General features: G+C 45.8%; 2 protein-coding genes across 3 annotated transcripts in view; one reads left to right on the forward strand and one right to left on the reverse strand.

Moving 5' to 3' along the window:
• The first annotated feature begins 2,943 nt into the window (after positions 1-2,943).
• tbl1xr1a (TBL1X/Y related 1a) lies at positions 2,944-19,255 on the forward strand. 2 transcript variants are annotated; one of them, XM_062450453.1, is made up of 17 exons: positions 2,944-3,216; positions 7,323-7,377; positions 8,437-8,499; positions 13,380-13,482; positions 13,976-14,121; positions 14,557-14,776; positions 15,197-15,329; positions 15,794-15,935; positions 16,023-16,086; positions 16,209-16,306; positions 16,478-16,538; positions 16,700-16,821; positions 16,944-17,018; positions 17,754-17,881; positions 18,221-18,386; positions 18,581-18,682; positions 18,857-19,255. In XM_062450453.1, exons 4-17 carry the CDS (start codon positions 13,425-13,427, stop codon positions 18,881-18,883), a joined length of 1,542 nt encoding a protein of 513 aa, XP_062306437.1. In that variant the 5' UTR covers positions 2,944-3,216; positions 7,323-7,377; positions 8,437-8,499; positions 13,380-13,424; the 3' UTR covers positions 18,884-19,255. The 2 variants fall into 2 exon arrangements, with proteins under 2 accessions (XP_062306437.1, XP_062306440.1); XM_062450456.1 differs by lacking the exon at positions 7,323-7,377.
• Positions 19,256-22,651: 3,396 nt separating this feature from the next.
• The window catches only part of si:ch211-51h4.2 (uncharacterized), a 48,924-nt gene continuing 44,672 nt past the window's right edge, over positions 22,652-26,903 (reverse strand). The window contains exons 14-18 of the mRNA XM_062450758.1: positions 24,804-24,918; positions 24,376-24,478; positions 23,614-23,683; positions 23,167-23,270; positions 22,652-22,830 (exon numbers count right to left, since the gene is read on the reverse strand). Of these exons, the coding sequence (XP_062306742.1) occupies positions 22,656-22,830; positions 23,167-23,270; positions 23,614-23,683; positions 24,376-24,478; positions 24,804-24,918 (567 nt within the window). The 3' untranslated portion in view covers positions 22,652-22,655. The remainder of the gene's footprint in view (positions 22,831-23,166; positions 23,271-23,613; positions 23,684-24,375; positions 24,479-24,803; positions 24,919-26,903) is intronic.

Genomic DNA, 26,903 nt, shown 5'->3' on the forward strand with positions numbered 1-26,903 from the left:
TATTGACTCTCCCAGGTCCTGAATGACTGAGCAAAGGGATTGGGGGTGGGGTGGATTCTATCTATTGCAGTCAGTGACCTTCCAGGCAAAAAGTAAGTTTACAAGCGAGCGTGGGGGATGGGTGGGAATCCAGTAGACTCGTTTCCGCAGACATAATCTCTCCCAGTTGCTGCGCAGCTCTTAAATAGTTTACAATAATCTCTCTCTCCCCTCTACAGTCTGACAGAAGGAAAACTCCATGGGATTGTCCAGCAGCAGAAACAGCCATGATAGCTATGGAAGGAGGGTATGTCGATATGGCAGTGGAAATTGACACCCGCGCTCAGAAGAAGACGCATGTGTCAGTCGACCGTTAAAAATAATTCCTGACTTTTTATCTGAATGGATGGGGTGCAAATGTTTTTTTTTAAAGACGGAAATATTGAATTACATATTACGTAAGGTGTTCTACAGGAAATGCCTGTCTGTTGCTGCCAAAACCCCAGTCCAGATTCCCCCAGTCCAGATTCAGACGAGGGAGAGAGGAGCGAGAAGAAAGAGCGAGAAAGGGGGAGGAGATGCAAGACTGTCTCTCTCTCATTCCCCACCACACATTAAACAAACACTGTGCACAGTACTCAAGTGCCTCGTGAGTTCCTTCTATGGCCTCATTTCACATCTGTAGAAGTACTACAGATTGATACGTTATACATTACAAGTCTTTGGGATGATTTTTCACCAATTGAGTTATGTCACAACATTGAGACATGTCAGTATACAATATATCAAACATTCAGTGTCCCCTATTCTGGTGTTTATTGGCAAGGTTTATGAAGGCAGTGACTGGAAAAATTTACAGTCATCGTATTTATCTTCGAATGTGTCCCTTATAATCAGCAAAGTCTTAAATCCGTTGTAAGATATTAACTGTTGTTTAATCCTGGGGTGGAATTACTTCTGAAACATAATTCCTCATATTAACAAGAGCTATGATTTTGCTTTCCTTTTGCTATGGCATTGAATGAGAACTGCCTACCATCATAGTTAGCCCTAAAAAGCTAGTTCCTTTGTCTGGCTTGGCGTGCACTGTAAAGCCTCTCTCCCTCCCCTGGTCCTGAGATTCTATCTCAAGTCTTCTCAGGAACATTCTCACAAGGCTGAAGCAGATGTCCCATTTGTAAATGTTAATGTGAGGAGAGTTCTCAGATCGATGCAGAAATATCACAGGCCTGGCTCACAGCGTATTGACTAGAGACTGTAGAGTATGCAACTCTCTCTCTCTCTCTCTCTCTCTCTCTCTCTCTCTCTCTCTCTCTCTCTCTCTCTCTCTCTCTCTCTCTCTCTCTCTCTCTCTCTCTGACTCTCTCTCTCTCTCTGAACTCCCTCCTCTCTCTCTCTCTCTCTCTCTCTCTCTCTCTCTCTCTCTCTCTCTCTCTCTCTGTCCCCCTCTCTCTGTCTCTCTCTCTCTCTCTCTGGCACTCTGGAATAATCTAATCACTTATCCGCAGCAGCAGTTTCAATCCTAATGATTAAGATTATGCTTAAATCATACCTCTGCCCAAACCAGACAATTACGGAGCACTTCATGAAGATGAGGTCTAACGCAGCTTTGTCACATAGCCATGTGCATTTTTTTTCGAGGCAGCGCGTCTGATTCAGACACAGAAAAGGCAGTTGTATCAACATGTGTGTGTACGTGTCCCTTCCCAAAACCAAAACACACACACACACACACACAGAAAGAGTTTCAGCATTTACAATGCTAATGCTGAACTGCTTGTGCCTTCAAAGCAGAACGGGTAGCCAGAGATAGCTTCCTTTTAAACATAGAGGTTATGTCTGGCTGTCAGTGTGGGGGATGGGCACACGTGTGTGTGTGTGTGTGTGTGTGTGTGTGTACGTGAGTGTGTGGGGGGGTGATCAATGGTGGGCATTGTGCGCGGGGTAACTAACGACCTAGGGAGGACGTCTTCATTGGAGAGATGCTGTATGGAGGCTCAGGGTCAGGCAGGGCTGGGCCACCCTCTTCCTGGGGAGGCCTATTGAGCTCAGACCCAGGGCTCTCATTAAGAAGATATCGCTAAGTGAAAACAAGGACAATACTCCTATCCCTCCCTGCCTCCTTTCTCTCCGTCTCACCCACAGAGTAGGACAGAGAGATGGCCATTGCTGACACTGATAGACACACACACACACACACACACAGACTTCCTGTTTTCTGGTGTGTGTGTGTGTGTGTGTATAGCCCATTAATCTGCCTGTGCTCTGCCCAGAGGTGCCTCGTGAGATTCAAGCTCTCTGCCTCTCGACACTCCCCCAGTCCCTGTCCACTTCCAGGCACTATTTACATTCATGCCAGGTACTCCCTGCCTTTGTGTTGTGTGTTTGTGCATGTGTGCATGCCTGTCCATTTCGGGAAAAGGTGATACATGGTATTACTCATTGGTGTATTGTTGCCCCTCCCCCAACGTAAATTCTGGGAAATGATTATTATTTAAAAAATCATGCCTTGAAATACAAGAATGTAAGTACTTTCTGCAGTGTAGAGGTTGAGGTAATATATGATAAATATACGTTGTGTCTTTTAATCCACATCTAGGTTAAGTGTTTTAAAAAAGAAATCTGAAAAATGTCAAATGAAAAGGGAATTTGAGAGTAACCTAAGGGCTGTATTTTCTTAATGTTCACAACCATAAGTATTGACTATGGAAACGTCCACAAATGTCCGATTTTGATCAAACGCATGTGGTTATATCATAATTCAGTCACAATTTTCAAAAACAACAACAACAAAAAAACATTTCAAACAACGCAGGCAATACTATTTCACACTGCGACACCCATTTTGATGTTTGTGTGTCTTTCCTACGGCTTCTAGAGCTGCAGAGAGAAATTGCCTAGGCCTGCCTCATTTTCGCCTGTCGAGTCACCTCCTCGGTGTTTCAGCGTCTGAAGCCGTTGGCTGGTTCTGAACGTTTTGGCTCTTTCTCCACTAGCAAGCAACCTTACAATGTACCCCAATTGCTCTTCTTTCTAATTTTAGAGGGATTTATCAATTTATACACTTATGCAATTTAAACACATCGCTCAATTGGGATTTTATCTACCAAGTCGCTATCTCGGATTGGTTTTATAACGCTTTATTGTGACGATATTATAGAGAATAGCGGAGCAGTAGGAGAACCCATATAAGGAGCACTGGAGAGAAGACACCCCTTGTGTGATCTGGATATTTAAGTAAGTGTTTTCTTGGCTTTTCACGGCGTATTGGTTCGTATAAAATATACCACGACTCGTATGGATGTATTACTACCGTTTAATGGTCATTTGGCACAGTTAATGAACTGTTTTGGCCGTTTATTTTGATGATTTCACTAGGTGGGGGATGGGCAGCGTGAGCGTGTGTGCGCGCGCGCTTATGCATGAATGTGTGTGTGTGTGTGTGTTTGTTTGAAACTGAGTGTGTGTCAGTATGCGCGCGGTGGATTTGAGAGCTTGCTTCCTACAACTTCACAAGGTTTTCTAGCTTTGTAGTAAGACTAAGCAACACCAACTTTGTCCTTTTTAGAGTAGTTAAATTATTTTTGTTTAGCCAGTCAGCTAGACCTAACTAATGCTCCATTACTGTACAATTTAGAAGCATCTACAGTTGCAATAACTAGGCCTAGCTTGACATCACGCATTTACAAGCATGTTGGGGATATTTTACTTTTTAACTAGTACACGTACATTTACTGGTGACTTTTATATGCCTAAAGTCTATTTTACAAACAAAATGGAGCTTATGAGACAGTTTGTACTGTGACATGCAGCTGGCACTTTCAAAGCTACGGAGTGGGGGAGGGGAAGTTAGAATCACAGACAGAGCCATTGGCCTCGCTACTGTAGCTAGCTCCATTTGATGACACTGTAACCTAGGTTCACCAATAAGCTCTAAATAGTGTAGCTAGATTGATAATGTGTCACAATGTTAGTAACCCCAAAAGTGTAGTGACGCAAGACGTGTGTTATGTGGCTTAGTTTAAGCAAAACAGACAATATAATCCAGTCAGTGTTATTTATGTCAAATGTGGTTAGGGTTGAAGCTATCCAAAGAGCGTGTTGGTTTCTGAGGTCGCACACATGATGCATTTGAATGTTTATTCGGATCAGTTCAATTTACTGTAATCAACACTGCGTTGCTCGTCCTCGTGGTGTCATTTCCCATAAACACGCATTTGTTTAAAATAAATAAATAAACTATCACAGGCGTGAAGTTTCACTGGCCAGCTGGTTTAATCAGAGATGTGTCTTTCTTGAGGCCTAGCTAGCTGGCATTCGTTTGGAGTAGTAGCACAGTTATGTAACTGGTGCTTGACAGTGTGTATGTCCACAGAGAGAGGGAATGAGTGGGGGAAGGGAGGAAAGCTAGGATACCACTAGGCAGTCTCTGAAGGACCCACAGAACAGATAGTTCCACCGTAGGTGTCTGTCTATCCTGTAGAGGGATTCATTTTTCCACTGTTTATGTTGTTGTTGTTTGTTATTACTCACTACAGTGTTGCACATAGGTTTTGATGGCGGTCCTCCCATTAAAGAAGACTTGAGATTGTTCAGAGTTCACAGCCTTTAAGAGGTGTCTCGGTTAAGAATTCAAATGACGTTTGACCAAATTGTTTCAAATACCGCAAGTTCTTTGGCTACAGATAACATAGAGGCTTTCTGCCCCTTTATCCCCAGCTTTGTGTATGTATGTGTGTGTGTGTGTGGGTGTGTGTGTGTGTGCGTGCGTGTGTGATGACCTGGGGTCAAGTTCAACATTCTGAAGAATGCCCCTGAGCCTAGGGCCTTGCCCCTCCTTCTTTTACAATGCTGGAGCCTTGAAGTATCAACGCTAGCTAGTCTCCTAACTGCTGCAGTAACGTCAATGGCAAGACCTGGTTTTGTGTCAAACTGGTTTTGTGGTTACTCGATAGTAAGCCATGCCAGGCACAGCCCAACAATACACACATAAGAAACTGACTGACTTATATTTGACTATTATATGGGGCAGTAATAGTCATTTGTGTGTTAACTACAAATCCGCCTACCTGTTTTTCTGCTGTGGGCTAATGGTTTACAGTGGCTCAAGCATTATTCTATACTCACTTTCCATAATATAAACTGTAGGATTATGTTGATTCTGGCTAGTCAGTGGTGCTACCTGGAAATAAGCTCATGCTCTATGGAAGGTATTCTGTTGACTTTGGATGTGGTCTAACTCTGGACTATCCATGTGTGTTGTCCTAAAAAAAAACAATGTGCAGAGTTGATTTTCTGACGATTCTTTAACCCTTGTGTTATCTTCGGGTCATTCTGACCCATCAGTCATTGTTGACCCACTGTCGTATTGCGACAAATTTACCTCATACAAAAACAAAGTGAAGCATTTTCTTTTAACTGTCTGGCTGTCTCAGACCCCCCCACATTGCAATGGTTAAAAGAAAATTATTTTTATTTGTTTTTGTATTGGGTGAAATTGGGGTAAACACAACGATGGTTCGTTGTGAACCTTTGGGTCATGTGACCCGAAGGCAGCACGAGGGTTAAAATGTGAGTGAAGGGAGGCCTCTCTTTTATGGTCCTAATGCACTGGCAAAGGGGAACCTTAAATACAGATGAGAAAATAAAACCTGTTGTGTAAATGGACACTGTGCAATGTTTCTGTTCCTCGAATTAGCAACACATGTCATGAAAGTGGCCACACAGTAGCTTGTTTATGGTTTGGTATTTTCATACATTTTATTGGCTGAGATCAAACGTTGCAGGTTGATTTCTGACTTTGAGCGTCTGATGCAAATGATAAAAGATAAGCATGTGAAAAAAGACAGGATGGAGAATTTGATGACTGGATGGCACCAGATTCTTTTGTAACTCCTAAACATTGCATACATTTGAAACAATTATCTATTTTTGCTAGACCAATGACTCAATCACAAATCATCAATTTGTCCGGGCTACAAACCCAGATATACATGTTCCTCCTACCCTAAATAGAGGAGTTTATTTTGCTGTATGTGTGACTGTAGTCCATACCTCACAGCATGAAATCCATCCATTGATCCAGTAATGCCTGGTATTTGACTAACCATTATATTCTCCTAATTACTAGTTTATTCTCCATGTATCAGGCCAGTGGCATTGAGATGGAAATCTCCGTGGCAGCATGTGAAGGCAGTCCAAGCTCAGAGGCAGCCCTTGCTGGATTAATGGAACTGAATGGCCCATATGTTACCCAAATGTCAAGAGATCAATACAGCGTGAACATGAGACTAGTTGCTGGGGGTTGTGATGTGGTATTATTTAAAGAGATTTAGCTTGTGGGTCCCTTTTTGTTTCTTCTCTAGGCAGAAGCAGGGGTCTGATGTGAATGCCAAGGCCATTTTGTATTACAAGCTTCATTATGCTTTTAAGGGGTCCAGAGCTTTCTGGTACCCTTAGTTTTGACAGCTAACACAAAGGTTGCAAATAAGATAAGCACTGCTTCCTTCCTTTCCTAATGGCTGTGTTGCTTTGAGGATTTTTTTTTCTTATTCTAGAAATACAAGGGTGATTTAATCTTGGTATTCGTTTTCAGTCATTAAGAGTGAATTTTGTTTGATTTTGAACCTGAGCTTGACTGAGAGACCATGTAATTCCATGGTTGTCATAACTCCACAGGCCGTGCAAACGTCAAGCCCTTACAGCTCACTTCCTAAAGATGGGAGTTGTGTAAATGGGTATTACAGAAAGATGACACACTTTCATGTGTCTATTTGGAGTTGCGTAACCCCCCACCCCACCCCCCTTCTCTCGATTAGATGGTAACCATAGAAATGCTGGCCTTGGGTGCGTTTGGTTGACATGTCGTGAGGGTCCACGGGAGGACCTGCTTTCTCCCTCTTTCTCGGAGCCTGTCTCGCTGGCCAAGTTGCCTGATGAGCTCAAGCATTGTATCCGGGATTGGTGAATGGCCAGTGTAATACAATCCTCATGGTCTGTACTACGTTGTTGGGGAAGGTGTTGGGGATGGGCCGGCGGCTTGCAGGCCTAACTTGGGGGCCTTTTGTCAAGCCGACAGGCTTTCATACAGCAGCCCCAGTATTAGGACAACAAATTAATGGATTTATCATATCACAACCAATATACTCATAACTGCATGATGAATGCACAAGTGTAAGATATTTACCCCTGATGAACTGTTATGGACCTTGCTCACTCTGATTTTGGGAAAGAAGTATTTTTGCTTGTCTTTAGCTGCAGCTGACTTTCATTTTATTTTAATTTTTAAATGGGGCTTTAATGGGGACAGTCGATGAATGGTGTGTTGTCTTGTCTCTCCTCAGGGTGAAGACGTAATATTGGCATTGCCAGTCAATCTGAATGACAGTCGGTCACATGGTAAGCAGTCCATTTCAAGTTCACCCTGTTCGAAGTTCAGCCACTATGGTACTGCCATAGCACGGCAAACAATACCATAGTAGACAGTTGTCCTTGAGCTCCCCCTGAATGCTCCAATTGTTCATGTTATACCATATAGGCGATGGGTTGCAAATAGTTTGCATAGACCAAAAGTTCCCTGCTTGCTGAATGTTTCATTCAGTTGCAAAGAAACTGAGTGCCTGAGGCTGAATATAGCTCTGCTAACAGTGAGTCAGAGGGGACTATCAACTGAGATGTAAATGATTTTGGTTTTACCAAAGGAAGCTTTTGCTTATTAATTTTATATAAGCAGTTAAACCTTGTTCCAATGGCATACAAATAGTCTGAATACAGGACAAACCCCAATCATGTTTGCCTTTCAAGAAAGTGTGTTTGTGAAGTAATTCACAAAAAATCTGGATCGAGTCAGGTTGAAGTCTTACTAAAATTAACCCTTTCCTTGCCTTTCCCTAATCTCTACAGCGTGTAATAAATACAGCCTATTGTTTCTTAATTTACATAAAATACGTTTGTGCTCTTTCCATTCCCCTCAGGATATGGACTGTAAGCCTCCCAATCATTGTCACCTGCAGCTTGCTTTTTCCGTATCAAAATGTGTTCCACGTAACACTATTATTTATGTTTTATGTGAATAAATCCAGTTTAAAAATGTGAGATGAAATGTAAATAGCTCTCAGCTAAACGCCAAAGTACCACAAAGATTGAACAGATAACTTTGCAAGTGTGGACCTGCCTACATTTATTCTGTGTTAAAAAATGTGCTTGCATAGCAATGGTATGAGATACTGCATGTCTGGGCAATTCATGTGAAGATAGTGTCAAACATGGATTTTTGGAAAATTCTCAAATATTGTAATTGTTGTGGTAATGTTCATGAGAAATATTCACAGTATATATGGTCTCTACTTGTTTGTCTTTGTTGAGCTTGTTGTTCAGCACTATTTTGAAAGTAATGTATCAGTTGAGTCAGTTGTCAGTTGAGTAGCATATCTCTAACCTCCCTGGTTGTCCTTGCAGGTGCTGAGAGTCTGGGATTACACCCCTACAGAACAGATTGGAGAAGATAGACCTGCTGCTGTGGTAAGACTTCTGTAGACGTTTGATCCATGAATCAACCGTTTGTGTTTGTATCGCAGCCGCTGTTTTCTTGCTAGGCGCACAGCTTCACCCGTATGATGTCAGCTCCCCCCTCCCCCCTCCCCCTCCCCCTCCCCCTCCCCCTCCCCCTCCCCCTCCCCCTCCCCCCTCTCTCTCTCTCTCTCTCTCTCTCTCTCTCTCTCTCTCTCTCTCTCTCTCTCTCTCTCTCTCTCTCTCTCTCTCTCTCTCTCTCTCTCTCTCTCTCTCTCTCTCTCTCTCTCTCTCTCTCTCTCTCTCTCTCTCTCTCTCTCTCTCTCTCTCTCTCTCTCTCTCTCTCTCTCTCTCTCTCTCTCTCTCTCTCCTCTCTCCTCTCCCTCTCCCTCTCCCCTCCGTCCCCTCCCTCTGTTGGAGGGTTCTGCTGTTTCTAGGTGAGGTGTGTTGTTGTTTATTTTTTTTCACCTATCTGTTCCTTTTCTGTGTCTTGCTTGACCTTTGAGCTGTAGCATATGGATGAAGGCTAGGCGTCTGTCATGCAGTGAGACAAGGAACAATGGCAGCCAAACTGCATTGCCTACCACACAGGCAGATTGTTATAGATAAGGAACTGGAACTGGTGTTTCCTGCTGCAGCTGAACGATGGCGGGGTTCAACTACAGTGGAGACAAAGATAAACTGATTTGGAGGTGGAGGGTGAATGTTATTATTTGCATGGTGTTCCATTTGAAGAAATTAAGTCTTCACTGAGTGAATATCGCTGCTTGTTACCAGTTAAGTTGACTGTGGTACTGATTTGAAAACACATATTAGCTCATGTAATGCAGCGTGTCATATGTAAAGGTCATAAATGCGATCAAATGTCTGGGAGGGATTACAAGGGTTTATGAAACAGCACACCAGAGCACCGAGAAAAATACATACAAATCTGTAGAGGTTTGATGCAAGTCTGTACAAATGGATGAAGCTGAGTCTATTTTTATATATATCTCATGTATATCCTTGACTAGACGCTTGTGGTAGGTTGCTTCTGCATTTTACTGCATATCCTACTCTTGAAATACCACAGAAATATGTCTGGCACTTGGGTGCGTTAGTTGGCTCCGACCCATCATTACAGCCTTCAAAATTTCACACCTACACGAGCAACTTGTCCCAAAGTAACCTCTCCGTTTGTGACCTTCACTTTAGAGAGAGAGAGTGAAAGAGAGAGTTGAGTTGCAGAGCGAACCGCTCTTTGAAATGGCTCCTATCTAATCTCTATGACATGCAGCCTACCCTTGTGGGTGAAAAGGACTATAACCAGCAATGGCAGTGAGATCACCACGGTCAGGACTACTCACTTTACTAAATGGTGCTTATCAGGTGCATGGACGACTCTTATCGTGGAGGAAGTCTAAAACTAGCAATCATAAACAAGAGCAGTGTAGCTAGGCCCCTCCTCTGTTTGGTTGAGCTAAACTAGTGTCCCAATCCGTTTGGTAAAGTTTAGCAAAGCTCTGCAGCTAGTTGTCACTAGACAGGCCATCACGTTTCGCTTCCCAGGCAGTGCGGTGGTCTTGGTAGCCAAGTAATGGGTTTATACTAGCCACCCTGTGTGTCGTTATTAGCCTTATCTAGATTCCCAGACAGCGGGTTGTTTTTGGTAGCCTCACTAGCCTCGTTAGGTTGTTGATACGAGCTACCGTGGCGGCAGAGGCAGTGGGATTACAGTAGCAGCACATGTGACTATGCCCCCGGTGACCCGTGTCCAAATAGACCCGGGAGTTGACACGGCAGACACACATGCTAACATGCATGCTAGTGCCATCTGTCACCTCGGAACGTCGTCCTGCTGGTGGGGGAGGAGGGTAATGTAGCCTACAGTGTTTCTAGCATTCTAAACAGAAAATGGTGGTTTCCCTTCGCAGCGTAATTGCTATGTAGCTCTTTAAATGTAGAGTCTGGCGTGCTCTCATTGGAAGGCTGCTACAAAACATGAACAGCTCAAAAATGAAGTGAGGCTCTCTGAAAATCGACAGTCTTCCCATGCTGGTTCAATATTTCCACTCCTACACCACTACTGTAGATTAATCTCATAGTAAAATATTACACATTGGCCAACCTGTAGACCAGTTAGTTTTCGCTGCCTGGTTATTGGATGCAATGGCTCGCTATGTAGCTCGCGGTGAACCTATCTTATGCGTACCCCATCTATCTCAATCTGTAGGGACACGTCCAGGCTGCAAGCAAGCATGTGGTTGTAATCAACACAGCTCATCCTCCCTGTCCCTGTGGACTGATCAGGCAGCCTGGGCTTTGATATCTGTTTTAATAGTCGCATCTGACGTGATGTAATGACGGGGGCACGGTTTGGGTTGGCGTTTTTTTGTTGGTACATTTTGAAGCTGTGGAGCTAATCTATTTAGTGTGCATGCATTTGGCCTTCAGGGAAATCATGTTTGACTAACTGCTAGGGTGGAGTAGCGTACTGTCTGACTAGTGTGGTCTGCACTAAGCATGCCTCTGGAGATTGTAGTTTCAGGTTAACTAGGGAGTTTACTGTATGTGGTCAAACAACTGACACGTCTAAGAGATGTCTCGAGGATACGGGTTAATGAACTGTGGTGAGTGCGCAAACTGTCGTTTTGTTTTTAATCATTGTTTGGAAAAGACCAGTGCAACTCAGAAAAACTACAAAGCTATTGTCTGACCCATCACTGGGTTGATAAGGTGTGAATCTAGATCATCGTTAGTTGAACGACTGGAATCAATCGATGCATCACCACTGTGAAGTTGCTTCGTGTCACCTGACACAGACAGAGACAAAACAGCAGATGTATTCAACAGGAAGGGAAAGTGAGATTTTATTTCTCTCGCCCTCTCCTTCTCGCTCTCGTGTCTCCACAGCTGTGCTAGGCACTCTCAAAATAGATATGCACCACCTCGTGCCTGAAATATGGCCATGAAAAAGGAATGAACATACCAAACGCTCTGTTAGAGTGGAAACAGCAGTGACTGAGTATTCAGTCACTGTTTGCAACTAAACCACATCCTATGCTCTATAAAAGGATTGTATACATGTCTTTACCTGACAGTAGAACAGTCCAAAAAGGTATTTTTTCATGTTTCACACAGAATCATTTTTAGGTAAGAAATTGCCATTTGGGGTTCCAAACAGAAGGTTCTAGATCTAACCAGGGTTCCCTCCGGAAGCGTATAGATGGTTCAGATAAGGTTGCTGTTGGTTCAACAGCACATTCATAACATAGCTTGGTTTGAAATAAGAAAATACTTCTAATTTGCCTTATGCCTAGCCTACATATGGAATGTTTGAGATAGCATGTGATCTCAAGGTGTTGAAACAGAATCATAGAGGGTTGTATGACTTCACTGACCCCAACCCTTTAAAACACCCCTATAGTTCTTAAAAAAATATTTAGTCAATGACAGATTGGTGCTTTGGCACCATTTCCCCAGGAACCAAAATGATATGGTATCAAATGATATAGCAGAGTGTCCTTTCAAACAGGAAAACAAATGTGATCACTCTGGAATTATTTTTGTTTTAGAATGTAGCGTAGTGCAGCTAGTAGTGGTAGTTATGCAATGTCCTGACATGGAAACTCGACAGTCTCTTAAGAGCAGATGACTTCCTCCCTCAACAGATTCCTCTCTGGAAGGGGTGGAGACTACACTTCTGAAGGGCTGGCTGGGAGCCTGGATTTGTCCAAGTGTGGCATGATTGGGATTGCTCAGCAGATAGTGTAGGTCTGGCCTAGTTATAGGATCTGGTTCTAATTATGAACACTATGTGGTTGGAAAAACTCCCCTTTCTACCCTCCCAAGGCTCCGACCTGCGATGTTGGTTCGCGGCTCAAAGCAAGGGGGGGGGGTTCCGCTTCGACTGGGCCGAGGTGGCATTGTAGTTGTGTAGTCAGGGCAACCGAGGCAGCTCACGGGCGTTGATCTCTAGAACGCAGAGCTGCTGTATGTAATGTGCCATCATGGCTCCGATCCAAGGCTAATCTTCATTAGCCAGGTCCAGCCGAAAAGCTTGGACACAAGCAGACATATTATGGGATGTTCCATTTTTTGTTGTTGAAAAATGACAAACAAGTGCCATCACGATTATCGATTGTGTTCAACGTTTTGACTGCATTTAATACTTTTGTATTGAATACTTCTGTGTTCAGAAGAATTAGCCACTGGCGTCACTGGTAGGGGGAAGAATATCTTGAATTTGGCTGTGGCCCTAATTTTCCATATCAGTGCTTTCTCAGTCCTCTAACTCCACCGAGGAGAGTCAAGCTGCACTGTTCAAGGCTGTGGTAGGCTAGCTGTCAGGGCTGAGCTCAGGGAGAGATTTCCCTCCCTCCCTCGCTCCCCCATCCCCCACCTTCCCATTGTCAACACAGGAGATCCTGGCTCGGTTCACGACTCAACAGCGCCACTGCAGTGGCATGGCGGCCCTAGGTACTGCTCCTTGTTATGGCGAACACACAGCATTGCTGTTGTCAAACAGTTTCCCTAGGGTGAGATAGCCCAAAGATCTTTGGAGTCTTGCAACGTCTTATCCGGGTCTCTAATGCACATTTCACACAAAGTACCGTCCCGAACTACAAGCTTTTTGTTGTGGAAGGTACACTGTGGGGAAGGCTTCAGTTCAGTATGTCACGTGTCTGTTGTGTGAACAGTGTTGGTCAGCAGCGGAACGAGGGGTCCCCTTTGACCTCTGACCGAGAACAGTGCTACTCGACGCTGAACAGTGATAGCGTGGGGAGGTGCATTTCCTCCCCCAGATCCTAGTGCATTCTGCTGTTTGAACGATGACATGATGACTGGGTCTTAAATAAAAAATCTCTTTCTCGCCCCTTCCTTCTCTCCTCTCTGTCTCTCTCTCTCTCCAGGCCAGTGTCCAGTGTGCTGACCTCATGGTGTAACCCGGTGTAAAGATGAGCATAAGCAGTGATGAGGTCAACTTCCTGGTGTACAGATACTTACAGGAGTCAGGTATGCTTGACGACACAAGCACCCCCGGGGGACAGACGGCTCAAGTTCAAGAGAACTACAAAATATTTGTTGTAGTTCTCTTTCGCCACATCATCAGAGCTTTGTGAAATGAATAAAAGTAAAAAGGAGAAATATAATGATTCATAAATATAGTTTTTGTGGTGCAGTTTTTTTAATCTGTTATTTATATATTAAATAATAATGTTGTTTTAATCTTCAGGCTTTACACATGGCTATAGTAACATAAAAACATCAGGCTAAATCCCTACTGTGGTTTGAATTGTGGTTTGGGACTCTATTGTGAAATGTTTTGCTTCTCAACCCTCCCTCCTCCCCCCTTCCTCCTCCCCCCTCCACTCCTTCCCCCTCCCCCCCTCTCCTCCCTTATCCTCCACCCCCCTCCTCCTCCTCCTCCTCCACCCCCTTCCCCCTCCCCCCTCTCCTCCCTTATCCTCCACCCCCTCCCCCCCTCCTCCTCCTCCTCCCCCCTCAGGGTTTTCCCACTCTGCGTTCACGTTTGGCATAGAGAGCCACATCAGCCAGTCCAACATCAACGGCGCGCTAGTGCCCCCTGCTGCTCTCATCTCCATCATCCAGAAGGGCCTGCAGTACGTGGAGGCTGAGGTCAGCATCAATGAGGTGAGTCAAAACACACACACCTCTCTCTCACACAAACACACCTCTCTCTCTCACACACACACACACACACCTCTCTCTCTCACACACACACACACACACACACACACCTCTCTCTCACACACACACACCTCTCTCGCACGCACGCGCGCGCGCGCACGCACACACACACACACACACACACACACACACACACACACACACACCTCTCACACAAACACTTTTCTATGTTATGCTTTTCTGTGCGTGTGTGTATGAGTGATATATATAAATAGTTATATTAATACATAAACTATCATTATAATACTAGTTTTTTTTCTTCTAAATACTGAAAGCAACAAGAAACTTTTCACATGTATCTTTATTATTTCCTGGTGTAATGGTACAGTCAGTAGAGTGTGGTGTTGTTAAAACCCTCCCCCCTCTCGCCTTCTCAAGGATGGAACGCTGTTTGACGGGCGGCCCATCGAGTCTCTGTCGCTCATCGACGCGGTGATGCCCGACGTGGTCCAGACACGCCAGCAGGCATACCGTGACAAGCTGGCCCAGCAGCAGACGGCCTCCGGACCCCCGGCCTCGGGGGGGAACCTGCAGGGGAACCCCAAGAACGGAGAGAACACGTCCAACGGGGATGAAAACGGAGCCCACGCCTTAGCTAGTGAGTGTATACTACTGTAGCATACTGTAAGAAATATTAATATTTATCAAGTATTGCGCATTGTCAGTCGGTGAAGAAGTTAAGAAAGCTTTATTACTTGCGGCGGGCCCACAAGGAGACAAAACATGGTGGTCACAAAGTTGTGTGTCAGCATGTTGTGCTAGCTAACCATTTAAACGAAACCACTCTCCACAGTTCATACACAGGCATGCAACGGTCACATGGCTCTTTTTTCATTGGCTCCATTGCATAGCTTCAACTTTTCTGAACACATACTCAGCTAGTCAGTGTATACTATTGTACCATACTTAGCTAGTGAATAAATACTTCTACTGTAGTATACTTATTTAGCGAGTATATACTTCTGAGGTGGTATACCAAACTGTTTTTGTGTAGTGCTGACAGGTGTGCTTTCCCCAGACAACCATGCAGACATGATGGAGGTGGATGGGGATGTGGAGATCCCACAGAACAAGGCCATGGTCCTGAGAGGACACGAGTCAGAGGTCTTCATCTGCGCATGGAACCCTGTCAGTGACCTGCTCGCCTCCGGGTCAGTCTCCCTCCCTCCCTCCCTCCCTCCCTCCCTCCCTCCCTCCCTCCCTCCCTCCCTCCCTCCCTCCCTCCCTCTCACTGTGCTCTCCCTCTCACTGCACTGTGCTCTCCCTCTCACTGCACTGTGCTCTCCCTCTGGGTGGTCAGGTGGCTGAGCGGTTAGGGAAATCGGGCTAGTAATCTGAAGGTTGCCAGTTCGATTCCCGGCTGTGTCAAATGACGTTGTGTCCTTGGGCAAGGCACTTCACCCTACTTGCCTCGGGGGGAATGTCCCTGTACTTACTGTAAGTCGCTCTGGATAAGAGCGTCTGCTAAATGACTAAATGTAAATGATTCAAATGAATGTCCTAAAACATGCAGGACAGCGGCCTCTGAGGACCAGGATTGCCTACCCCTGCTAGCTAGTCCCTCTGATGTTTTGGATTGTTCCAGAATGATCTGACCCCCTTCCTCCTCCTCCAGGTCTGGGGACTCGACGGCCCGTATCTGGAACCTGAGTGAGAACAGCACATCTAGCTCCACCCAGCTGGTGCTGCGCCACTGCATCCGGGAGGGGGGCCAGGATGTCCCTAGCAACAAGGACGTCACGTCGCTAGACTGGAATGTACGAGCAGTGCTGCTTACACACACACACACACACCTTTAACCAATGAATGACCCTCTAATGAGCTCTCCCTTCGTCATGTGACAGAGTGAAGGTACACTACTGGCCACAGGCTCATATGACGGCTTCGCCAGGATATGGACAAAAGATGGTCAGTCGCAACTTCCACCCGCCTCTAAATCTCAGATAACCTCTTATAGCTTGACTGACCGTGTAAAAGCAAAATCTGAAACCGTGTGATGAGAATTCACAGATGATCTTTGTGGCCTCCAGGTAACCTGGCCAGCACATTAGGCCAACACAAAGGCCCCATCTTTGCCTTGAAGTGGAATAAGAAAGGCAATTTCATCCTTAGTGCCGGTGTCGATAAGGTGAGTCTTATTTATATTTCAAACACTTTTTTCCCTTGTTCTTTCGGCTGGGTAATTTGCTTGTGAGGTACTTTTGAAACGGTTTCCTTTCGTCTTTCAGCTTAGTTGATACTGTAGAAACTAAGACAGTCTGAAGTACTCCGGTTTTGATATTGCGTGTCTCTCCTCCAGACTACAATCATCTGGGACGCTCACACAGGAGAAGCCAAGCAGCAGTTTCCCTTCCACTCAGGTAACGGAGCAGGATTTCACAGCAGTGCACACAATACGACAAACCTTCCTTTCCAATCTCTGTAAATGGGTCTGTTTATTGACAACATGAATATCGATCACCCCTTCCCTGTGTGTCCTTCATTCCCCCCTCATTTCCCCCCCTCTCCTTGATGCCCACAGCACCTGCCCTAGATGTGGACTGGCAGAGCAACAACACGTTTGCGTCCTGCAGCACAGACATGTGCATCCACGTATGTAAGCTGGGCCAGGACCGGCCCATCAAGACATTCCAGGGACACACAGTGAGTACGCCCTGCTACCGGCTCTCTGCACGTGTATGTGTGTGTGTGAGTCTTAACCCTGTGTGTGTGTGTTCTCGCGTGCCTCCTCTCGGCCTTCACTAAAGTGTATCTCCTCCCTCCAGAATGAAGTTAATGCAATCAAATGGGACCCAACTGGTAACCTGCTGGCCTCCTGCTCAGACGACATGACCCTCAAAGTGAGCACCCGAACCTGGCAACCCTGACAAGTCTGCTGTGGCACCAAACCTGGCAACCGGAGTCTGCTGTGGCTGTGTTGGCTCCCGCTAAGAGCCTGTTTATCTGTCTGTCTGCTGTGCTAGCTCCCGCTTAAGAGCCTGTCTGTCTGTCTGTCTGCTGTGCTAGCTCCCGCTTAAGAGCCTGTCTGTCTGTCTGTCTGTCTGCTGTGCTAGCTCCCGCTTAAGAGCCTGTCTGTCTGTCTGTCTGCTGTGCTAGCTCCCGCTTAAGAGCCTGTCTGTCTGTCTGTCTGTCTGCTGTGCTAGCTCCCGCTTAAGAGCCTGTCTGTCTGTCTGTCTGCTGTGCTAGCTCCCGCTTAAGAGCCTGTCTGTCTGTCTGTGTCTGCTGTGCTAGCTCCCGCTTAAGAGCCTGTCTGTCTGTCTGTCTGCTGTGCTAGCTCCCGCTTAAGAGCCTGTCTGTCTGTCTGTCTGCTGTGCTAGCTCCCGCTTAAGAGCCTGTCTGTCTGTCTGTCTGCTGTGCTAGCTCCCGCTTAAGAGCCTGTCTGTCTGTCTGTCTGCTGTGCTAGCTCCCGCTTAAGAGCCTGTCTGTCTGCTGTGCTAGCTCCCGCTTAAGAGCCTGTCTGTCTGCTGTGCTAGCTCCCGCTTAAGAGCCTGTCTGTCTGCTGTGCTAGCTCCCGCTTAAGAGCCTGTCTGTCTGCTGTGCTAGCTCCCGCTTAAGAGCCTGTCTGTCTGTTCTAGATCTGGAGCATGAAGCAGGACTCGTGTGTCCACGACCTGCAGGCCCACAGTAAGGAGATCTACACCATCAAGTGGAGCCCCACGGGGCCTGGGACCAACAACCCCAACGCCAACCTGATGCTCGCCAGGTAACCCGGGGGGAACACATCTGTGAAATGTCAGAAGTCAATCAATAAACATTTACATTTAGCAGACGCTCTTATCCAGAGCGACTTACAGTAAGTACAGGGACATTCCCCCAAGGCAAGTAGGGTGAAGTGCCTTGCCCAAGGACACAACGTCATTTTGCACGGCCGGAATCGAACCGGCGTCGTTCTAGACCGATTCCCTAACCACTCAGCCACCTGACTCCCTGTCATGATTGTCACGAGTGATTAATTGAGAGAACACTACCTACCCTGTTACATCCCGGACGCCGTTTTAGGCGAATCCGACACCGACTGTCTCGCTCTCTCCCCCCTCCTCAGCGCGTCGTTCGACTCGACCGTGCGCCTGTGGGACGTGGACCGGGGCATCTGCATCCACACGCTGACCAAACACCAGGAGCCCGTCTACAGCGTGGCCTTCAGCCCCGACGGGCGTCACCTGGCCAGCGGCTCCTTCGACAAGTGTGTCCACATCTGGAACACCCAGGTACGGGGGCTCCGGTCGCCCAGCCGCGCGTCGGCGTGGTGTTATTTGTTTTTGTTTGGGATGTGAGAACGTTTTGTGTTGATCTCTTGAAAGAAACGAAAGTTGTTTACTCGAATACAGTGTTGACCTCTGTTTTTTTCTCTCTCTCTCTTTCTCTCTCTCTCTCTCTCTCTCTCTCGCTGTGTCTCTCTCAGACTGGTGCTTTAGTTCACAGTTACAGAGGGACAGGGGGCATATTTGAGGTGTGCTGGAACGCAGCAGGAGATAAAGTGGGAGCCAGTGCGTCAGATGGATCTGTAAGTACCATCAACCCTCATCATCTCTGCACCCACTTCTGAACATGTCAACCTTGTTTCTATTGCTATGGGAACGAAATACAGCCTTAGACCCCTTAATTTATTTACCTTCAAAGTTGTGAAATTGTGCCCCAAAAAAGAAACGTTGGCTAAAATTGTTACTTTTGTTTCCAGGTTTGTGTATTAGACCTTCGGAAATAGTTCTGCTGCTTGTTGGAAGCCATGGACCGACTATGAATGTGTACATAGCCAAAATGACTGTCCCTGCCCCATGTACTGCTCACTCACGCCCCCCAGACCCATGGCCGGCCCACTACAGACAGGAAGCAGGAAGCAGGAACAGGAAACGAGCACCCGACACAGCAGGTCCAGCAGGAAGGAAGGAAGGAGGTGTCTATTTGTGCAGAGACTCCTAACAGAGACATGAAAAAGGACACAGACACAAAAAAAGAAAAAAAAAACAAGAAAAAAAAAAGAAAAAACAGATCCGTATATGTACCAAAATTTGAAAGCTATTTTGCTTTTTTGATCTTTAAAAACCATGCTCATCAAAACAAAAACACAAAAAAAAGATTTTAATCTTTGTTTGTAGTTCAGTCTCTGTGTGCAGACATATCAGCTTTCCCAGCCCGGCAACTGGATAGGTTTTAAAATAATGTTTATTTTATTTCAACTTTTGAAATTTTCATTTGATGGAGGGGGTAGGAGTCACATCTGCATGGTGGAGGAATCCTCTTTGTACACACACACACACACAAGTCATAGATATCTGCTTTTTGGGGTAAATACAATGTGCAGACTCACCAGCCCCTTTCATTTGTCTACATTTTTACATTGTAGTTTTTACTGTTGACATCCATCGGTTTTACGGTTGACATCTAAATGCAGTAGCTTTTTTTTGTTTTCTTCAGAAGGAGAAATGGATTCTTTACTAAAACGACATGGGCACATGAAAAAAGATGCATTGTACACCTAGATGCTTTAAAACCATTGACATGGCTCTTTTTGCGCACTATTGATGGAGCTAGAAATATATCCATGATTCCCCAGACTAATGTACGGCCAGAGCTGCCACTTGGAAACATCCAGCATGTCATTGGTTGAAAGAGTAACCAATGGTTGTTCCCTGTCCTGTGTGAGGGAAGTGACATGTACAATGCGTTGCGGTTCACCGGTCAAACAGGCACCCTTATATAGATGAAGAGTTAAAGACTTGCTTTAAGTTAGCTTTTTCTAATGAGAAAAAGACTTGCTTTAAGTTAGCTTTTTCTAATGAGAAACATTTGTTAACGACAACTGGGAAGGCTGTGTGACAGATTGATGCAATTGAAATGTGCAAGTTCTGGTGCACCAACAGACCATCCATCATGTTTGACAACTGGACAGCCACTATTAGCCAAGCTAATTTCACCTTCTCGACCAAATGACGAAACAACTCTCTAATCTTTGTCCCACACAAGTTCCCTGAGGGAAAAACGTGGGTGCAGTCGGACTAACGTCTTAGAGGAACCTCGGAGTTCACCACGCATGTCTGTGATCGTCGCTACCTTTTTAGAGGTTGCTTCGAAATATCTGCGTACGAGGAGAACTCAGAAACAACACTACGTGTTGCAGCCGTGTCAGCCAGTGTTGGGTTTCTCCCCGAACATGTACCCAAAACGATGACATTCAACGCGTTTTTTTTTTTTTTGCAATTGGATCAACTTTATCATTCACCGATTCGTTCTAGATATTGTGCTGAATTTCATGTAGTTGAACTATTCACAGATCAAAGCTATCGATGGGTTTGAGCAAAATCAGAGGGGATCAGTCGCCATGGCAACGTTTCTGTTTTTTTGGGGGGGGTCACAAGTTACTGTATTCTCTCTGTACTTGTGGGAAGGTAGTGGCTAGATAGATGAAGTCTATTTCCGGGCTAAAACGACCCTAGAAGATCTTCATAGAAGACGGTCTGGTCCGGGACACGGCGCAAGCCTGGTCTATTTATTCAGAACAGAAGATCTCCACAGACACATTTTGACGTCTCAGACTTGTCCAACTCATCGCCAGGGAAACCAGAACCTTGTCTTTTAGTTTGAGATTGGCTTAATACAGATTTTTTTACGATTTGGGCCTCAAATTAGCGATGAGATGGCCCGGACCGAGAACAAACTCCTGGTCTAGAAGAAAGCATATTGAGTGGGTACCACAACACCATTTCATCCAGTATGCTTCTTTCGGTTAGTCCAGCAGTGTGTTCCTGTCTAATCTCATACCATGTGCTGTCCCATTGTCCTCTACATTACACACAGTTGTCCTGAGGTCAGTGTCTTGTAAAGGTCACCATCTGGACATCACTGTGCATGCAGGAAGGCAATGGGGGTTGTGATAACCGTCATGATAACTGTCCTCGTGCGTGCTTTTATCCTTCGTAATCACGACCTGGACTACTAACAGTCCCCGTTAGGATGGGTGTGGATGACCCCCACCCCCCCCTCCCAAGGCATTTTGTACTCTAAAAAAAGAAAGGAAAAAAAAAAAAACTTTTGTAATTCATATTTCTTTGTAGGTTTTAAAAACTGAGTTGAAAATTGATTTATTGAAGATAATCGTGTACAGTTTGTTCCAGTTGAATGATTAGTATTTTTTGGGGGGATTCCACAAAGTATCATGACTGTCCACACCACCCAACTCTTGGTTTCTCTAGTCAAACTTTGCTTTGTCTTTTTCTTTGCAAGTTCTACTTGCATCGCATCGATCTGTTGTAATTTGAATCAGATCAGAAAAAAAGTCCAGAATAAAATATATTTTGATATTAATCGACGTTGACTCTTAATGTGTTGGAGACATGTAACATTAACAGCCCTATGTCAAAAGTTTGTATTGGTGAGGTGGGTGTGAATGTGTGGGTGAGTGTAAGCAAAATGTCTATTTACAATTCCATGTGTTTATTTGTGTTAAATACATTCATGCTGAGAAGGACATGCTGGTGTACAGTGTGTATATTCATCTACAAACAGACATAAGTATATTTGAAATATTTCAATAACATTTGAGGTGCAATTGATTTAACGCCTGAAAATGCGTTCAACGCATGCAAATTTTGTTAATTGACTTGCTAAGAAGACCATCATTAGGTAGTCTGACTGCCTGCTGAAGCTTAATCAAGCACACACCCAAAGTGTGTGACTGGAAAACCGAACCAACAGGAAGTGAGCTGGCCAACTGCATTGGGCCCTGGGCCTCGACACCTCCAGGAGAGAGAGAGAGAGAGAGCAGGAGGACAGACAGACAGACGAGAGGAAGACGTGAAGAAAGGAGATAGAAAGGTGACCGGAGCAAGGCAAAAGAAGGACAGGAAGATTAGCCAGGAGGATAAGAGAGAGAGAGAGAGAGAGGAAGACAGGAGAGAGGAAGACGAGAGAGGAAGAAAGGAGAGAGGAAGACAGGAGAGAGAGAGAGAAGAAGACAGGAGAGAGGAAGACAAGAGAGAGAGAGAGAGGAAGACGAGAGAGAGAGAGAGGAAGACAGCAATGAAATGACAGGCGCTAGCTCCTGAGGCAACGATGGGGGCTGTCATTAATCAATGTCTCCTCAATGAGAGAATTGTCTCTGAAGACCTGTCTGGTTAAATAAAGCTGACATTTAAATTAATTAATGGACTAGAGCTGGGAAACACCTGAGTTGTTGGTTTGAATCCCGCAGGGATCATGGATTATTACATACAGTATATACTATACCATGTATGGATTTACTGTACGGTGCTTTGTAATAAGGTATCGGCTATATTTTTTACATATAATTTTCATGTACATTAAGAGTCTATAAACAGTGAAGCGAGTCTGTTCTTTGTCTTGACATGAACACCCCGAGTGTGGGGTCATCAGGTGTGCTCTATACCTGGAATACTGCTGTGCTTCGTGGCCTGGTATTTAACAGGAGAGGCGTCGGAGCATCAGTGTCTGTCCTCCTCTCCCCTCCACCCCCGGGCCGATCAGTGAAGGGAGGCGTTGGGGTGGGAGGCCGGCTGGCCAGGGGGGGCCAGGTTCTGGGCGAGCTCCTCCAGGCTGAGAAGCACGTCGTACGTCACGGCAAACAGGAAGTAGCAGGGCAGGACCCAGCTGAGGCCGAACATCCGGCGGCTCACAGGGAGAGGCACCGACAGCTGCCTGGGGAGGGAGAGAGGTCCACACCCAGGAAGTGGATACCACTTCCTGGGTCTCATTTCCCACGTCTCATTTCCACACATCTCCAAGGCTGTGTGAAATGGCTTGACGGGAGAAGCATTGGGACTCTTCTCAGGTTCAGTTGAAAGAGTAGAAAGTGCGTATTCACGTTCCTATTTATATACGTGTATATTCCTACACACAGTTGGTAAGCAAACATAAATGAGCGTACTGTAGAGATGGTTCAGAACTAGAGTCTAACTAGGAAGATACAACATGGTGTGTGTGGTCGTGGTTCGAACATTGCACAACTGCAATTGTGAGTTCAGCGATACTTACTGGAATCTCTCCAATCTGGACACTCTCAACATGATGAAGACAAACAGGCCCACCTCAGTGTTCAGAGAGAAGGACACCACCTTGTCCAGGATTTCCACAAAGCCCTGAGATGCCCACATGTGACAGCAGAGATGATACAAATCAGGTAAAACCACCATTCCATCACCATGGATTATTTTTTTCTCCATTTAGGATGACAATTTGTTGAATGAGTAGGTTACGCCATCAAATAATTGTTGTATTCAAGATTGTTTTTGTTCAATAAACATCTGGTTTGGGTGAAGGATCACACACATACTAACCCCTTTGGTCATTTACCCCAAAACACACATACTAACCCCTTTGGTCATTTCATCCAAAACACACATGCTAACCCCTTTGGTCATTTACCCCAAAACACACATGCAAACCCCTTTGGTCATCTGGTTTGGGTGAAGGATCACTCACCCTGGGATCACCGGCCGCCACGAGGAAAATGAGGCCAAACGCCAGGAGAGATACGAACCCACTGGTCAAACTGTGAGAGAGAGAGAGAGAGAGAGAGAGAGAGAGAGAGAGAGAGAGAGAGAGAGAGAGAGAGAGAGAGAGAGAGAGAGAGAGAGAGAGAGAGAGAACAGAACAGATGGACAGAGAGAGAGAGAGGGAAGAGAGAGAGAGCGAAAGAGAGAACAGAACAGATGGACAGAGAGGGAGAGATGGATTATATTGGGTTTCGACCATGAAATCAACTTAATTAGTCAAAGCAAGCATCCTGAATGCACCAAGACCTTTTCTATTACAGGGGAATATTCTTTTCTTTTTATGAGAGCGCTATAACGGTCAGACAGAGCGGGGGAGGAAATGGACTGTGAAATCATGTCGGGGTGATGTGAGTGCAGAGCCCAAGCCCTGATGAGAACCTAGACGAGAAGCAGACTGAAAGAATTCAACTTGGCTCGTCAGGACCAAAGACATTCTAACACTCCGCAACTGTAAAAAAGTTTGGGAATACTTTGCATTAGTATTTGCGGTGTGTTAGATGGATTTTAGCACAAGATCTAGAACATTCTGTACGGGTTTTAAAGTAGGGGAGTGAGATACACAATGATGTATAACAAGCTTACTCCACTTGACTATGGGAAGTGCAGTATTTCACCCTGGGGTTCATCCTATGGGGGAAATCGTTACACAGAACCTCTCACCGAACTACCTCCACTCCATGCGGTGTACCTTGTCGCGCTGCAGCTGTGCAAGGTCTGGGGTAGGCGTCTCTCCAGGGCCCTGGTCATCCACTCCAGCCTCGAGCTCCACAGGGAAGTCACCAGGCCATCGACTGGGAACACAACCTCAGTTAGGACGGCCTCATATGTAGCACGCTACATCTGGCTGGGTGTAGAAGGTTCACATTCAGATATGGATTTCAAATTAAGATTCCGATTTAGAATCTGGTTAAGATCCAAGATTTACAGTAAAAAAAAGAACTCAAGACAAACCCACATCATATTTTACAGCCACCTAATCAACTAGAGATGTATTGCACAGTCTCTTAAACAGCCTAAATATAATAATGTCGAAACAAAGGAAATGTCTGGCCTCATTTCAGCGCGTACAGTACAGTACAGTAAGGTTCAGTAGCCGGGGTTCATGGAGGGACGTACTGGTGTGTTTCATGGCCGACCCCATCACCAGGAAGGACACAGTGACACTGACAGCCACGAAGACCTGGATGAGCTCTGCCACCCAGGCGTAGTCTGTGTACTTCAGAATGATGATCTGCAGACAGACAAGAACACACACGACAAGAGGATTCGATTCGATCCCCATTCACTTTTTTAGGACACAAGCAAATGCAGGGGCTACCATACGCCCTGACCATGTTGTCCTGAAACAGTCGAAGGAGCTGTTTTCTGCAGTCTAATTTGTCCTCATGCATATAAACATGTATACACGTTGCTCATCCAGTCGATTAGGTGGTCGGTTCCACAAACATGATGCAGTGTCCGCAAGTCGCCACTAGATGGCAGCGGTGAGCTTCCAGAGGACAGAGCCTTTCTATAAGGCTTTTAGAGCCTGTAGGTTTGAAAGAGGTGCTTCGGTGGTCACATAGCTGAGAAGGAACCCTTCCTGATAGTGGATATCCCGCCGAGACGACGCCTAGGCTTGAGCTGAGCAGGCTAACACAGTCCCGTGCTGTGCAGGAGGACCAACGGTTTGAATCCCATAATTCACAACAAAAGTGCTTTATTTTTTTTCCCCGGTAGGAATCATTTTCCGAGATTTCCGAGACGGAATGTAATAAAACAGTTGGATGTGGAGAGGGAGTCTGGGGAGAAGCTCATATTGCCAGGCGGCGGAATAAAACCTCAGAAAGAAATGCATGTCAGACCTGCCCCCACACAATCCCCCTCGAAGGTGAGGTTTGAAAGGCCAGCTGTCCCCCCTGGGACTGGGCTGAGAGCTGTGTCATTATGGACTGAATCGTGTGCATGTGAGTGTGTGTGTTAAAAGAATAGAGAGAGAGAGAGAGAAAGAGAGAGAGAGACAGAGAGGGGAGAGCGATATGGAGGGAGGAAGATAAGAGAAATAGAAAGAAAATGTGTGTGTGTGTGGAAGTCTTAGACAAAGCACAGCCCTGATATTCTAAAAGAAGTTCTCTGGCTGGAAAGAATGATTTCAAAGACACGGCCAAGGCTCTCTTCAAACACACCAAGCTGCAATACGGACACATACTTCCTCTCCTGGCTAGAAATACTGACTACTACACACTAAACCCCATCAAACATGGATGAGTTGGGGATCACTCAATATTTGGCTTTAACTTCTGGTCTCCCCAAATTGTATCCTTCCCCTTGTATGAAATGGAGGTACCCTCCACATCAATTTTGTATGTGTGTTTTATATTTCATCACATTGTCTACATGTTATAGTTCCAGTAGCTGGATCCATAGAGGACGGAGTTATGTTCAGAGCACCTGGTATCATCTTTGGCTCTCCAGCTCTCTAGATAGACGTCCCACTGCGGTTCCATCTCCTGACAGGAGAACTTCCATCTCTCTGTCAGCCCCATGGCAGGGACAGCCCGAGTCGGGAACACGGTTTGATTTCAACCCCAGTCCCTCCCTCCCCCTTCCCCTCTCCCTCTGTTCATCCATCTCACTGTACTGTAGCATCACAACTATCTCTGCCTCCCTGACAACTGTGAATGAAGTCCCCCTCCTGAAGCCCCCCCCCACGTGGAGGAACCAATCAACGCTCGAGTCTGGAGGCACATCCTGCCTGCTCCTACCCTGCTCTGCTGCCATGGACTCAATAATGCATTTAAGACAGAGAGAGAGAGGGGGGGGGGGGGACTGAGACAGACTAAGGTGAGATGGATTGATAGAGAGACAGAGATTGTGAGAGGTAGAGGGAGCAAAAAGGGAGATGGAGATGGCGACAGCTCACCCAGTCAAACAGGGAGAGGAGAGAGGAAGGGAGAGTACCAGCAGTGCTATTTGCTCCACAGAAGAATCCACGCCTCGCTGCCCTCAAATAAGATCAACCCCCCCCCACCACCACACACGGCTCCATCCTACAGCCTTATCACTGGTCAATAGCCAGGTCTACGTTACACACACACAGTGAGAAAACACCTAGGAATTCTAAAACCAGGTTTCTCACAACCAGAACAGCTCAAACCCAGTTAGCTCTGAAGGTTGGAACTTCCCTTTGAACTTTAAACACATTCTAGTAAGCAGGTTAAAGGGACTAACCTGCGA

The sequence above is a fragment of the Osmerus eperlanus genome, chromosome 24, assembly GCF_963692335.1.
Source record: "Osmerus eperlanus chromosome 24, fOsmEpe2.1, whole genome shotgun sequence".
In the NCBI taxonomy this organism is placed as follows: domain Eukaryota; kingdom Metazoa; phylum Chordata; class Actinopteri; order Osmeriformes; family Osmeridae; genus Osmerus; species Osmerus eperlanus.

Bases quoted from the DNA above. Each gene is read 5' to 3' on its own strand.
- tbl1xr1a (XM_062450453.1), top strand. From the start codon at position 13,425: ATGAGCATAAGCAGTGATGAGGTCAACTTCCTGGTGTACAGATACTTA. The intron at 16,087-16,208 runs GTCAGTCGCAAC...TGTGGCCTCCAG, and splicing joins CAGGATATGGACAAAAGATG to GTAACCTGGCCAGCACATTA. The intron at 16,539-16,699 runs GTAACGGAGCAG...TGATGCCCACAG, and splicing joins GCAGTTTCCCTTCCACTCAG to CACCTGCCCTAGATGTGGAC.